This window comes from Eublepharis macularius, chromosome 4 (genome assembly GCF_028583425.1).
Source record: "Eublepharis macularius isolate TG4126 chromosome 4, MPM_Emac_v1.0, whole genome shotgun sequence".
Lineage (NCBI taxonomy): Eukaryota > Metazoa > Chordata > Lepidosauria > Squamata > Eublepharidae > Eublepharis > Eublepharis macularius.
In genome coordinates this window covers 15167162-15181509 of record NC_072793.1, presented here as the reverse complement: position 1 = coordinate 15181509, position 14348 = coordinate 15167162, and the positions used below count along the sequence as shown (strand labels likewise).

General features: G+C 41.2%; 1 protein-coding gene across 1 annotated transcript in view; it reads right to left on the bottom strand.

The window, feature by feature from the left end:
* CEP112 (centrosomal protein 112) overlaps positions 1-14348 on the bottom strand; it is a 464588-nt gene that overhangs the window by 258291 nt on the left and 191949 nt on the right. Inside the window, exon 18 of the mRNA XM_054976905.1 lies at positions 6685-6820. Within this exon, the coding sequence (XP_054832880.1) occupies positions 6685-6820 (136 nt within the window). The remainder of the gene's footprint in view (positions 1-6684; positions 6821-14348) is intronic.

Genomic DNA, 14348 nt, shown 5'->3' with positions numbered 1-14348 from the left:
GCTTCCCTTTCTCTTTCTCTTGAGATTGCATGTTGAAAAGGAACCGAATACAGTGCCCACACAGCTTGAAAATGGCGCCCTGGTTCATTTAGCACAAGTGCGGTATATTGCTGGTTTGACATATTGCTAGCATGGAAATTTTTAAACAACCTGTTCACTGCCCATCCAGCATTAAAACAAACTGATAAGGCGGGCAGAGCAATGAGAGAAAAGGCACAGGCTTTACAGACTGGTGAAAAAAACAAAATCAGGCTATTTCAGAAAAAAGATGGGTGGGAGAAAGAAACAGGATTTAGAAAGAGCAGGAAGAAAACAGAGAAAAGCTGGGACTGCAAGGGATATGCAATGAAGTTGTGGGGAAACAATAATAATAATAAAACAGTAACCAAAGGAAATGAAACTGCCCGGAAGATGCCTTGGACAGTCTTGGAATGCCTTCAAATTAGGTCACCCAACTAGGACCTTCCTCTGGTCCATATGCCATATTCTAAGCATGAATTGTCACTGCTATTGGACAAGCCAAAGGTTAAATTGATTCTAGAACCATTCACCACTACTCTTACAGAAAACCATGAACTTCTACAGCTACAGCTGAAATTCTAAATGTCCTGCTTATGAAATTACTGTGCATGTGATTATAGCTTTTTTTTAAGTATTTCCTGACAGCTGCTATGACAGTGAATGAGACAACACATTCTTTGCTTTGTTCTAAGTACTGAACAATCTTAAGAATTGCCCAGTACTATGACAATAGCCTTATTAATTTACTCTGATGTGGTTTGCAAGGCTACTTTCATCAAGACCAAGTATGATAGGAAGAAATGATCAAAGCAGAAAAATATTCATCAGGAAATGGCACGGATAAGAGAAAAACCATGCACCGTTATTTTAAAATTCTATCAAGTGAAATCAATGGGCTTAGACTGGAGTAACTCTGTTTAGGATTTCACTGTATATTGGTTTCAGCAGCATAAAGAGTCTGAATATAGCCAATTCCTACTTTCGCAATTTAAGGTTGTACAGGAAGAAAATGTTTTTAGAAGTCTGGAAAAATTCATGACAGTATCATAGCTGTTGCAAAGATGTCACTCACCAATGGAAAATGGTCACAGATCCAGAGGAGTTAGCCATGTCAGTCTGAAGTTGCAAAATAGTAAAGAGTTCAGTAGCACTTTTAAGATTAACCAACGTTATTGTAGCATAAGCTTTTGAGAACTACAGCTCTATTCTGATAAAAAGAGCTGTGGTTCTCGAAAGCTTATGCGACAATAACATTAGTTAGTCTTAAAGGTGCTACTGAACTCTTTACAATGGAAAATGCAGATTCTGTCTATGTAGAAGTAAAGATACACTTTTAAAAATTATGTTGCATATTGAAAATCAGGAAATGGTTCGATTTCTATTATTTTTGTTTGGGTTCATTAAGAACAAAGAAGGAATTTGCTTTCTGAGAATAACTGTTTTTGATGGCATCAGAAAGACTTTTCTCGGCTGATAGGGCAGCACTTTCTCCCGAAGTCAGGATGCTGGACTAAGTTTCTGCTGAATACTCAGAAGGGGCATACTCTTAAAGTGAAATCCTAAGAAGAGTTACTCTAGTCCAAGCCCATTGATTTCAATGGACTTAGACTGGTGTAACTCTGCTTAAGATTTCACTGTTAGTCCTCCCAGATCCGCAGTAAGAAAAGTAGATCACCACTAAAACTAATTTAGCTACTTCCACATCTGTGGGTATTCCAAGGGGTTCCTGGTTACTCTGACATATCCCAACAGTATGTCCTTTACACTACATTTTAATAACAACAACAATATACCACCCTTCAGGACAACTTAACGCCCACTCAGAGTGGTTTACAAAGCATGTCATTATTATCCCCACAACAAAACACCCTGTGAGGTGGGTGGGGCTGAGAGAGCTCCAAGAAGCTGTGACTAGTTCAAGGTCACCCAGCTGGCTTCAAGTGGAAGAGTGGGGAATCAAATCCGGTTTTCCACACTCTTAACCCCTACTGGCTCATTTTCTTAATGTATTAGTAAGACTCTTCCAAATGTTTGGCAAAGCGCAGTAAGTAACTCCCTAATTTAGTATGTGGGAAAGGGGTATAATATAATAGGATGCCTTTTCCTCCCCCCTGCTAGCCTGCTCCTTGAAAGGAGGCAGGGCATCTTCTTAGGGACAGCTACCTGGAACCTGGGATCAATGCCATTTTGTCTTGAAATTTCCGGGCAATTTCTGAATAAATGGAGTCTTTGAAAGAATTGCTACAATTGCTAGAGCCCATATTCTTTTCCAGTGATGGGTCACGTATTTTGTACTTTATCTCAATCGTCTTCAGCAGTTTTCCAAATAACTTTGTTACTGCTCCACAAACCAGAAGCATGACTCCAGAAACCAAATCCCAGGTCTGCAGTCACACATTCCTTTACTCAGCAATGTTGCCTGCTACTGACCTAATTTCAACTTGATCTGAAGCCAAGGCAAAAGCTGCCATCAGCACTTGTTCACAGGAATGCATTCCTCATTTCATCTGTCAGCTTATCTCCCCACCCTATGAAAGCTAAGTTTCTCATGAACACAATGTAGGTTGCTGCTATTTTCAGAGCTATCCCCCTTTGCTCTGATTGCTACTGACCTCTGAAATTTATATCATCAACCAGGATGATCGAGGTTGAGCTGTAGGCTGCTACAACAACATAAACTAAAGGTTTCCTTAGCATCTTCATTTCGTTATGTTTTCCAAGACTGAGTATAATTTGTGTGCCAGATGGTGGACTGGCTGTCTCCTAATAGGACTGGGCTGTTCTGCTTTCAGTACTTTGGCAAAATGCATTTAGTTAATTGCTGGGTTTTTGGCTCAAATTTATTTTAGTTATTTGTTTGATTTTTATACCGCATCTCTTCAATTAAGAGCTCAAAGTGATTCACAATTACATCAGTTAAAAAACAATACAAAACACAATATATTCAATAAAATCACAATAAAACAACGGCCGTTTCCAGACGGCTTACCTGCACCCGGGACGTCGCGCCACGTTTCGGATCGTGCCGGGGAAAACGCGAAATATCGCGTTTTCTCACACGAGTTTTGCACGACGTCGCACAAAACTCGCACGAGAAAACGCGATATTTCGCGTTTTCCCCGGCACGATCTGAAACGTGGCGCGACGTCCCGGGTGCAGGTAAGCCATCTGGAAACGGCCAGCAGCTTAGTACGAATACCATAGTACAAATACCTTACACAAGGCAACTAAAAATTAGAACCCATAAATGCAACTGCAAACAGCAAATCAGATAAAACAGTTACATCAGCAATGCAAGCCACTTCTATCAACTTCAGTCAAATGCCATCTGGAAATTATAAACTGCCTTTAGTCTGCTCCAGAAGATCCCCACTAATAGTACCTCCTGGGTCAGGATGTTGTACTGCCTGGGGTTAGGAACTGAAAAAGTCCTCCCATTAATATGTTTTGGTGCCCCTGACTGGGCAGGAAAAGGGGACATAAATTGTATAAATAAATAAAAGTATGCAGATTCCTACGCGAACATCTCACTATCCGTTCCATAGCACAGTCAGTTTGATCGATGGAGGCGGTTCTTCGAGTATTTGGACGCAAGCGGTTAGATTTTAAAGGTCTAAACTAACACCCTGCACTGGAACTCGAAATCAATGTAGCTGAGAAAACACTACCCTTATGTACACATCAGTACAAACCCTGGACATGTTTCTGGACTATCTTGAAGGAGTACCCAACATAGAACATGCTGAAGTAGTCTGATCTCAGGTGTTACCAAAGCATACAAAACAGTAGCTTTCTCACCGAATGGAGAACGCTGATGATGTCAGCATGTTCTCAGAAATGACAATGCTACTTAAGACCACCCCAAAATAGTGTTAATTTGCTGATAATGGTCAGTGCTTATTTTCCATGACACAGTCCATCACTGCATACTCCCCTGTCTATAACACTAACAATGCAATCCTAAGCCAAGTTACTTCATCTTAAACCCACTGATTTCAATAGGCTTTGACTGGAGTAACTTGGTTTAGGATTACACAGTAAGAGATGAACGCATGGATCACAAGCCCTTTTCAAACAGAAGAAGTCAACAAAATGAGGATCTCTCAGCACGAGTTCTTTGATTTGAGAGACTACACACTGTTCAGAATCACGTTGGCAGTTTATTTTGCCTGGAGTTCCTAAAACACTTGATAATCCAGTCGATTACATTTATTATTAAAAATAGTTTCATTAAAATTGTATTTAAACATTAGTTATGCACTTAGTAGCTGCACTTAGTAGCCCTATCAGTTCTAATTATTGGAAGTCTCAATGTGTAATATACTCTGGGATTATATAATGTGAATCAAATCATTTAAACTCCATACATCATGCAAGATAGTAACAGCTTTATTTTAAAAGTCTGTGTATACATTTCAACACGTATAATAACTCTGCAAAATTTCAACCAAGATCCATGACTAGAATACAGATTTCATTTGTGATTGAACATGGAAAGCTTCATTTCCATCTATGGAAGTAAAAAAGTTTCAAGGCATGGAGAAGGTGTGATTGTGACACCACAGGGACTGGTGTGCACTCCTATCATACCAGTAAATTACAAAGCGGTATTAATTAGAGGGCGGTGTGACTTGAGGCTCTCTGTTAGAAAGGAGTACAGCAAGATAGCAGAGTGCTATTGGTTAAATTGAAATAGCTTGGAAAATATTCGAAAAACCTTCATTGTAAGACTGAATCAGTCCCCTGAGCTTCCATCTGTACTAGGTTGCACCTTTCCGCGCTTATTCTGCAACTTATCTAGCCGCTGGGCTGCCCTGTTATTCAATGATTATTCTGCGTGGTTCTCTTCTGCCTGTTATTCTGATAGCCTGGCCCCTATTTTTTGGCAAACAGTCCTAACCGGAACTTGCAAAACTCTCTTGCAAATATCCCTTTTCTAGAGGGATCCAGATTCTCCATTAAGATGAAAAAGGTGATTTGGTTAAGGACCCAAGAGGTAGAGACTGATGCTAGCAAACTGGAGCCTGAACGACATCATTTTCTAGGACAAAAATTATGTTAAGTAACAATATTTTGCTTCTGCTTTTATTGCAACTTTCTGTTCTATTTGTATGTTAAATAATAAATTCTAGCATCTTGGTTAAACTTGTATGTTCTGATGAAGAGGGATTCTGTCCATTTATGTCAACTCCATGTTAAAGCCCTGATCAGCAAAGGAAGTATTTTGACAGCTACGAAGTTTCTATTGCTTGCCCAGTATATTGTGGCAGCTACTGATGTAGTTTATATTAGGGGCAGGGCTTTTTTTTTCTGGGAAAAGAGGTGGTGGAACTCAGTGGGTTGCCCTTGGAGAAAATGGTCACATGGCTGGTGGCCCCGCCCCCTGATCTCCAGACAGAGGGGAGTTTAGATTGCCCTCCACACTGTGGCGCGGAGGGCAATCTAAGCTCCCCTCTGTCTGGAGATCAGGGGTGGGGCCACCAGCCATGTGACCATTTTCAAGAGGTTCCACTGCGTTCCAGTTGAAAAAAAGCCCTGATTAGGGGTAACTTAGTCCCAGCAGTTTCTCAAATGACTCTCTGAACGTTGGGCCAAGGAGAGGGCTGAAAACTTTCTGAATGGAAAGCTCAGGCCTATTACCTTGTCCGCCACAGTTTACACAATTGCTGAAGCTCTTTACAAAGAAACAGCTTCATAAGAGAATTCCAGTACCTAACCAAAGATTCATATACCTCCAATATGATCCTTACCAGGCTGGAAGCTTACCACCAGCCCCACATACCCCCATAAGTAATTGTTTCAACTGCTGCTGAGTAGCTGAACTACACCAGAGAGTTCGTTTTCAAAAATATTTAATTTATAGACGCATAACTTATAGAAGCAACTATAGCTAATCCATTATTTTAATACTTTTGTTCTGCTCCTAACTTTAAACTTTTTGCCATGATCCTTTATGGCCTTTAGGCACCTGGCGGGCATTTCAACCCTGGAGTACAAAGCCATATTCAGATATTCAATCAAACTAAGAAAACAGAGTCCCCACAATGATACGTCTTTTGCTTTTGTGTCAGAAATGTCACATCTAGGATCATGTACCATCCTTGGCATAATTGCCCTGTTCTTTTTCTATGACCCGAGGGAGCTACAGTATTACATGTCCTGCTTTGAGAGATACATATGACCTATTTAAATGAAATATGACTTCTTGCCTGCCCTGCAAGAACTGACATGATATGCAAATACATTTCATTTGAAAATTAAGGAACACTATTTGATACCAAGCCTATATTTCATACTATAGTCACAATGAGATCAACTAGATAAAACCAAAGAAAATTCCCATTAAAAGGGAAAAAATACGTGTGTGAAAATTGGGATATCAGGACCGAGTCCAAATTAACAAATAAACTAATACTTTATTCTTGAACTTTTGGGAAAGCCCTGATCAGTAATACATCCATGGATAATTTTACAGTAATGACAATCTGGGCTTTGTTATGAAGATGAATCAACTGCTAACATTCTCTTGGCAAAACCACTATATTGTAAAAGAGTTTGATGTACCGCTATCAAGGGAAGTACGTTTCTGGCATAATAAGATGAGACTATACTATCCCACTGAGACCGAGAGTTGTAGAAAGGCTGGCCTGGTGACCTCCTCACCTGCTCTTTCATTTCAGCATAGACCTTTTCTGAGTTCAGCTCCACCTGCCGCTTAAACTCCTCCAGGGCAGCGTCAGCCTGCTGGGCCTGCAGCCTCTGTACCTCCATCACCCGAGTCAACTGCTCCTCCTTCTCCCTAGAAAGTCAGAGAAATTTTTCATAGTTCAAGTATCAAATAAAAGAATGTATGTGCTTGTGTAAAAGAAAGGCCTTTAACCCTCTCAATTTAAAATACTATGCAGGTTTCAATTTCCTGTCCCCATGGTTATGCCAAATTTCGCTCTTAGTAATACTTTGAAGAAGACAGTAAGAAGTTTGATGAGGGGGGAAAAATCAGATTTTTTTTTTTACTTGCTCTCACCAAATTGAGAGTTAAGCATAGGACACTGATCTCTTGCAAGTTACCCTCTCTTCAAAGTTCTCAGCTAAAGCAAGGTAGCTTAAAAGTACAGCTTTATTGTACTCCATAGAACACTTCTCATTAATCTTTTCTTTAATGATACCAAAACACCGTCAAAAGGTATTTTAAAAATGCTTTGCAATGCATGCCAATATTGTAACATTTAACACATCAAGAGAAACATATCCCCTTTACCATACCTTCTAAGATAGAAAGAGGATTTACTTACTGCGCAGTATATGTCAGATTAAATACCAAAAACGTGACCCATGTACATACACTGAGAGATCTATTGCAAGACATTTTAGTTAAACCATTAATGTACAGTTACGACATCCATTTAACCAAATTTGAATGGGTGACACGACTTATATTTCCAAACTTTACTATCTCAAATCACTGATTCTTAACATCTAATATTGATGCTACTGAACTACCAACTAAAATGCTGAACTATTAATTTAAAAAAACTGAAATGCAGGTACAGAGAACATTAGAAATTCATGTGGCTACAACATAATCTTTTCAAAATTCTGTATAAGTCCCTACTTTCATAACAATATTTGGCTCTTCTAATGCTGTCTTCTAAGGCTGTCCTAATACAATCTCTTTTAAGACTTGTCTGTGCTCATGAAATCCAGCAATCTGCTAGATTCCTTATTTGATGAAGTTGGCAGGTTTCTCTTTAATCTTCTACACCATGCATGGCTTTCTTAATACTCAATACTTTATTTAAATACTTAGATAACATGCACTCAGTTCAAAAAGCTAAAACTGTACGTGTAAATGTAAATGAACTGTAGTTAAGAGAGAGTGGAACCACAAGTGACAAAAGGCACAGATTGGACACTTGTCAGCTTCCCTCAAGTTTTGGCGGGAAATGTAGGCAGCTTGGCGGAATGTTGGACAAGTGACAGTTGAAAAGTCCATTGGACAGCAGTCGGAGGGCCAAGCTGCAAGACCAAGACGCCTACATTTCCCATCAAAACTTGAGGGAAGCTGATAAGTGTCCAACCGGTGCCTTTTGTCACTTGTGGTTCCTCTCAATATTGCTAAGTGAGGCTTTCTGAAAGTAGCAGCACAGGATCAACACAATAGAAAAGATTATCAAGAACAACAATGCAATAACAAGAGTTAGATTTGACAACTTTTCTACTATGAATAAGTGCCTTACTTATTCTTACAATTATAGCAGATGTACTTTGAGTAATAGACTGCAAATTTAGGACAATCAATATTATGGAACTTGTGGGTGCAAAGACATCTTCTGGGCTTCCCTGGACTCCTTGATGTTACCATCTCTGCTGTAATGTTCATTCAGGAAGAACAAGTCTCTTATTGACAAACTCATTCGGGGGTTTTCATGCCATTGAGATAATATGAAACAAAACAAAGTTAATGTGGCAATCCTGAAACCCTGTATCTGAGTAAAACCGTAAAGTCATGGTAACTACCTTCAAATCCAATATATCTACAAAGATGGAAATGGTACAATTTATCTCCTTTATTAATGTGATGTTGCTCTTTCCATTAGAATTCATTTTCTAATGCTATCAGGGTCTGAAATATTTATCAGTATTGAATTTACAACAGCTATCTTGGAATAAAATACAGCTACTGTATACACTACTTAAAAAAATTTCTGAAACAGGTGAAAAGTTCTACAACATATGTTTGCCACTTGTGGCAATTAATTTTCTTTTATATCTAGGTGCACTGCTGGATAAATTATATACCATTAATGATCCAGGCCAGACATTACTCCAAATTACTCTCAGCAATAACAAAAAGGAACTATTGGAATAAAATTCCCAATTATATTAAATTAAATAAATTTAAAAGGATATGAGGACGTTATGGTAATACAGAAATTTCCTGTCATAAATCAATTTCCTTGAAGAGACTCATCAAATGATTTATTAAAGAAGCAAATGCAATGAAATCCACTTGAATTTCATACGTATATATATATACATCACAAACGTGTGTGTGCACAAGCATACATACTCTCTTTTATTCAAATGTGAACCCCATAAATAGGTGGTCATAAAAACCAAGAATCAGTTTCCATTTATTGCCTCTGCAGTCTGCTTTTTATCCATTTAATCATTTATCACAATAGATCTGTGATCCATGAAAATAAGCCCCTGCCCCAGACTTGCCTGGGGCCCCAGTATGAGAGCTGCAGGGGTACAGCGCAAAGTGGCTGCTATTTCCTTGGAACCTGGCAGCTCACAGCAGCTTTCATAAAGATGCCCAGACAGCCAGGAAATTCAAATTGCCTGACTAGCTGATCAACGGAGGGCAGGGTGGACTTTCAGGGGGCGGGCCCTGCTGGCAGACTTTAGTCAGGTCTCGCAGTCAGGCTTAAATTCTACAGCTGTCTGGGCCCCTCCAGCATTTGGCTTCAGCTAGCTCTTGGACAACAGTAGTGGCAGCAGCAGGGAAAGGCTTTGGAGGTGGTACAGACGTGCACAGAGCAGGGTTCAGTGGCAGTGGAGGGTTTAAGCCTGGCAGCAAAAGGGTCATCAGTAGCAGTAGTGCTGCAGGGCACTCAAGGCAGTTGCAGTGGATCAGGGAGGGGATGCTGACCACCACCATCACCTCCTCCTCCTCCTCCTCCTCCTCCTCCTCCTCCTCCTCCTCCTCCTCACGCGGCCTGTGAGGGCAGCCAGCCACAGGTCTCAAGAAGCCATTCAATGGGGCATTTACCCACCAAGTCCTTCATTACTCCTCTTTGATTCCCTAATTAAAAAACAAACCTTGAAGAGCTAACCAGGGGCATGACAAGCCCACCTTCTCTGTGACCAATCCTTTGGGGTGCATGCTTTCCCCTACTTAATAAAAGACCTTAATGATGCAGAAGGGACAGCTTTTGAACATGCCTCCCAAGAAGTCAGCTGAGGCCAGTTCCCGCCAAGGGTCTTGGGCACTGGTGGCCCTCCACCCACAAGCCAGGGGAGCCCAATTGAAGTCCGCCCAGGGGGTCTCAGCTCAGGGGAAGCAAGGGGTCAGGATCAGCCAGACCCACTCAGAGGTGTTCCACTGCGGCCAGAAGTACCTGCACTTTACAAGGCCTATCAAGAGTTCTTGAGCCTCTCTCTGAGAGCATTGGACAGCCTCAGGGCCAGCACTCATCCTCATCAAGAAAAAAGTCCTTCCCACCTCTTGAATGGCTATCCAAATGGGCCTAAAGCTGATTATCCATGGGCTGGGTTCCATGGCAGGTTGCACATCCCTTTCACAGGCCCTCATGTTCCCATCTTTAATAATACAGTTCATTTGGCCAACAGAATGGAGAATCGCAAGAACAGTAACCGTAACAACAATCACAAAATACTAATGAAAATGAATTAATAAAACATTTACAAATTCAATTTTTTGTATTATTTCATGAATAGTATACAAATCATCCACACTCCTAAAGGAGGCACACAATCTAGGCAGCAGACCTATACATAAAGTGCTAAGTGCATATGGAAATGCCTATGAACCATACTTACACATAAACCATTTTATACAGTAATAAAGTTCATAGGAGCAAAATCATAGGTCCGATGGAGCAGAGTGGAGAGACCATCTAACAGGCTGACTGGTGCATTTGGAAGGTCCCATTTCTGTGCTTTGTCAAAGATGGTTAGACTGATGTCAATTGTATCGTTCCAAAAACATGATATTCAAGCATTCAATCACCTGGATGTCAGGAAAAGCTCCTAGGGAGGCTCTTCCTTTAGGAGTGTGAATAATTTGTATACTATTCATGAAAAAATACAAAAAATTGAATTTATAAAAGCTTTATTAATTCATTTTTGTTAGTATTTCGCGATTGTTATTACGGTTTTGCCTGGTGGGTTTCAAATTTGACAGTTCTTGGTACATTGGCAGTCGTTGGTACAATGATGTTGGCACATGCCTATGGAGTGCTCCATTGCCTGTATAACCTTCAAGGTCTTCAGCACGTTCATAGAATGGGCAGCAAAATATTGCATGGTGTGCCTGCACATCACTTATTACCTTGATGACGTCTTTATAGTGGGCCCCATGGGGAGTACAGACTATGCTGACTGCCTATTCACCTTTCAGACCCTAGGAAGTGAGCTAGGTGGCCTGCTTGCCCAGGAAAAACCTGAAGACCCAGCCACCCACTTAGTATACCTCAGCGTTGAGCTGGACACAGTGTCACGGTCCTCTCACCTTTGAAAAGCTTCAAGCACCACAGGAGCTTATCTATTGCACCCTGTCCCATCCCAAATGTACACTAAAGGAGCTACAGTCCTTGATTGAGCACCTTAACTTGACCTGCAGGGTGGGGTCCCCAGCTTGGGTGTTTTGCATTCCAATCTCACTGGAAATGTGGGCTTTCAGGTTTATCTGCAGGAGACAATCGTGATCCAAAAGATGGCCAGATCATTGGTCTAGGTCTGTCCTCTTGCACAAACTCATCTTTTTTGAGCTTTTCCTGATCCTAGGGGCGGTGGTCATCTGGCAGAAGCAGCTCAGGGTGTGACAATCAGGCAGGTGTCCACGTTCTGAACAAGCAGTATTCATGCTCTGAATGGGTCATACAACTTCTGCACAAACTCATTTTAGCTTGCTTTTCAGCTATCATCTCGTTTTCAGCCTGGTATGTTGCAGGGATTGATAACAATATTGTGGATGCCTTGTCTCGCTTCCTAATGGAGAGGTTCTTAGCCTCAGCCATGGAGACATGCCGGACCCCAGACCCATTCCCAGTATGGACCTTGAATCCTCACAGAGGTCATTTGTTCAAGCTTTCATATGCTACCATTAAGCATTCCCTAAGCCACACGGAGAAGGTATTCTTAAATACGTCCCCCAGTGATTTTTCAATGAAGGCCATAAATAGGCACTGTTCTGTCCAGATATAACTGCCAATCCTGATGAACATCCACATTTTTGCTAACTTTGCTGATGTGTGAAAATTGAGTTTGGGAAGGATGAAAGCACCACCTATTCCAAACAGTAGAACACAGTCAAGGCATGACAGCTTTAAAGTAGTACAGAACTACTTTAAGCTAGTGGAAGATGAACAAATTTATACTGAATGAGATGACAGAATGAATTGATGGACACCATGAAGGCCTTTTTAAATAGCTCACTTTTAAGAGTGTATGAACCATAGAAGGGAGCCCTCCGTTAGGGCTGCAAACATCCAGTTCAAGTTCCAGATACAGTAGTAGGTTTGGTAAGAGCAACCCCCTTAAGAAACACATGGGAGTAGTATTTTTATTTATTTAAAATGTTTATATGCACACCACTCTCCTGACTTTAGGTGGGAGTAATATAAAGGAAATACAATTGTATAAGAGTACATATTTAAGTAAAAAACATTAAAACACTAAAATAATAAAATGCCACTAAAAACACCCACTTTAAAAGCACCTTGTGCAGATATACTCTTTGGACAGCTCCGGATGATCTACAGAACAGTTCTGTTTTACAGCCTTGCTGGAAAGTCAAGAGGGTAGAAACTCCTCTGAAAAAAAACAAAGCCTGCACAGTTAACAGAACAGGTCCTAGAGTTAGGAGGCACAGTCATTAGGCTCTGCTGAGAAGGGCCAAGCTGCAGCATGGGAACATGCAATCTTTCAGGTATGTGAGCTCCAGGTGATGAAGCACTTAAAAGGTAAGCACTAGCACCTTCAATTGGAGCTAGAAATTAGTACTTTTACCAGCTAGCCACTGATAATAGATAGGCTGTTTTTAAACTGCCAACAGAAGAATCTGGACCATCTCCATGGGCAATTCCATATATACCATCTTACAGTAATATAGCCTTGAGGATACTGAAGTGTGGCTCAGCATGGCCAGATCGGCCATCTGCAAAAAAGGAGTCAATTTCCTAATTAAATGGAGCTGCAAGAAAGTACTTCTCACAGTTACCACCATCTGTTTCTCCCTGCACCCAGAAAAATAATGTAAGGGCCACCAACCTGGCATTTGAGGGTGCTGATCCTTAAGACTTTCTGTTCCTGTTAGAACTCAGGCAGCCTCAGGGATGCCTTAGCCAGCAAGTACTATTAGTTTTGTCATCCACCTGCCTGAGAATCCTTGGGATTCAAAAGACCATTGGAATTGTGTATGTTGAAAATATTAAGGTTTCCAAGAATGTATCTGGATGCACGTCATGTCATAAATTTTTCTACTTGCCTATCTTCTGCAGTGGCAAAGAGGCCCACCAAGGACACTACTCTGAATACTTGTGTAGGTGCCATTCTGAATATTGGATGGTTCTTCTGGTCAGCCAGTTTACATTTATGTTCAACACTCCTTGCTCGGCCAGGTGGGATTGCAGACTCGTCGTTGCCCATCTCAAGAATGGATATATCTTCAGATGGGGTGCTACGGAACCTGCGCCTCCCTGGTGATTTAAGTATGCCATGCTAGCTGTGTTGGTGTATATCATGACAGTATCACTTTAAAATTCTCAGAGTTCAGCTTCATAGCTCTCAGAGCCAGTTTACCTTCCACTGTTGTTCTTGAAGAAGCAGGTGCCAATCTGTTCAATAGTTAGCTTGCTTTGTTCTGATTTTTACCCAAGGAGTCAAGGCTAACTTCCTAAGTCTCCAGCCACAAACCTACAGTTTCCTGTACAAATGGTGGCATGCTGATCACCCTGAGAAAGGTAAAAATCCCCTCAGATGATCCTCAGATGATGCACCCAATACACTGTCTCCTGGCATGAGTTCAGCGTAGCCAGGAAAGTGGCCCACTTCAAGATCTCCACTCAGCCAGCTGTCTTGTGAATATGGCTTGCTAGGGTCCGAATCTTCTCCTTTCACTCCTGTGATGTGAATATTCTGAAGTTGACTACATCCAGACATACTCCAAGGTGCTCTAGTGCTCTGCTCTGGAGTCAATAAACCCTTCTGCCATTTGATCATAAAGCCATGTTCACCCGAGCATTCCATAATGACTTCAACATCCCTCTGAGAACCTGACCTCACATCCTATGTACACGTGCCTGAGGTAGACTAAGGCAACCATGATCCTGGTGAAGACTTTGGGAGCAATCCTACACAGGTCAACTGAGAAGTAAATTCCATCTTATTCAATGGGGCTTACACCCAGGGCAGCGACCTTAGGATTGCATCCTTTGAGTGCTATGATGAGGTCGAATGAGACAGCCTGTATTAGAAATGCCTACAATTCAGACAGACTGCAGTCCACTGCCCTAAAGGGCACATAAACACTCAGATGGACGAAGGGGAGTTAGGTATTCTTGCTTCTTCTAGGGCAGAGT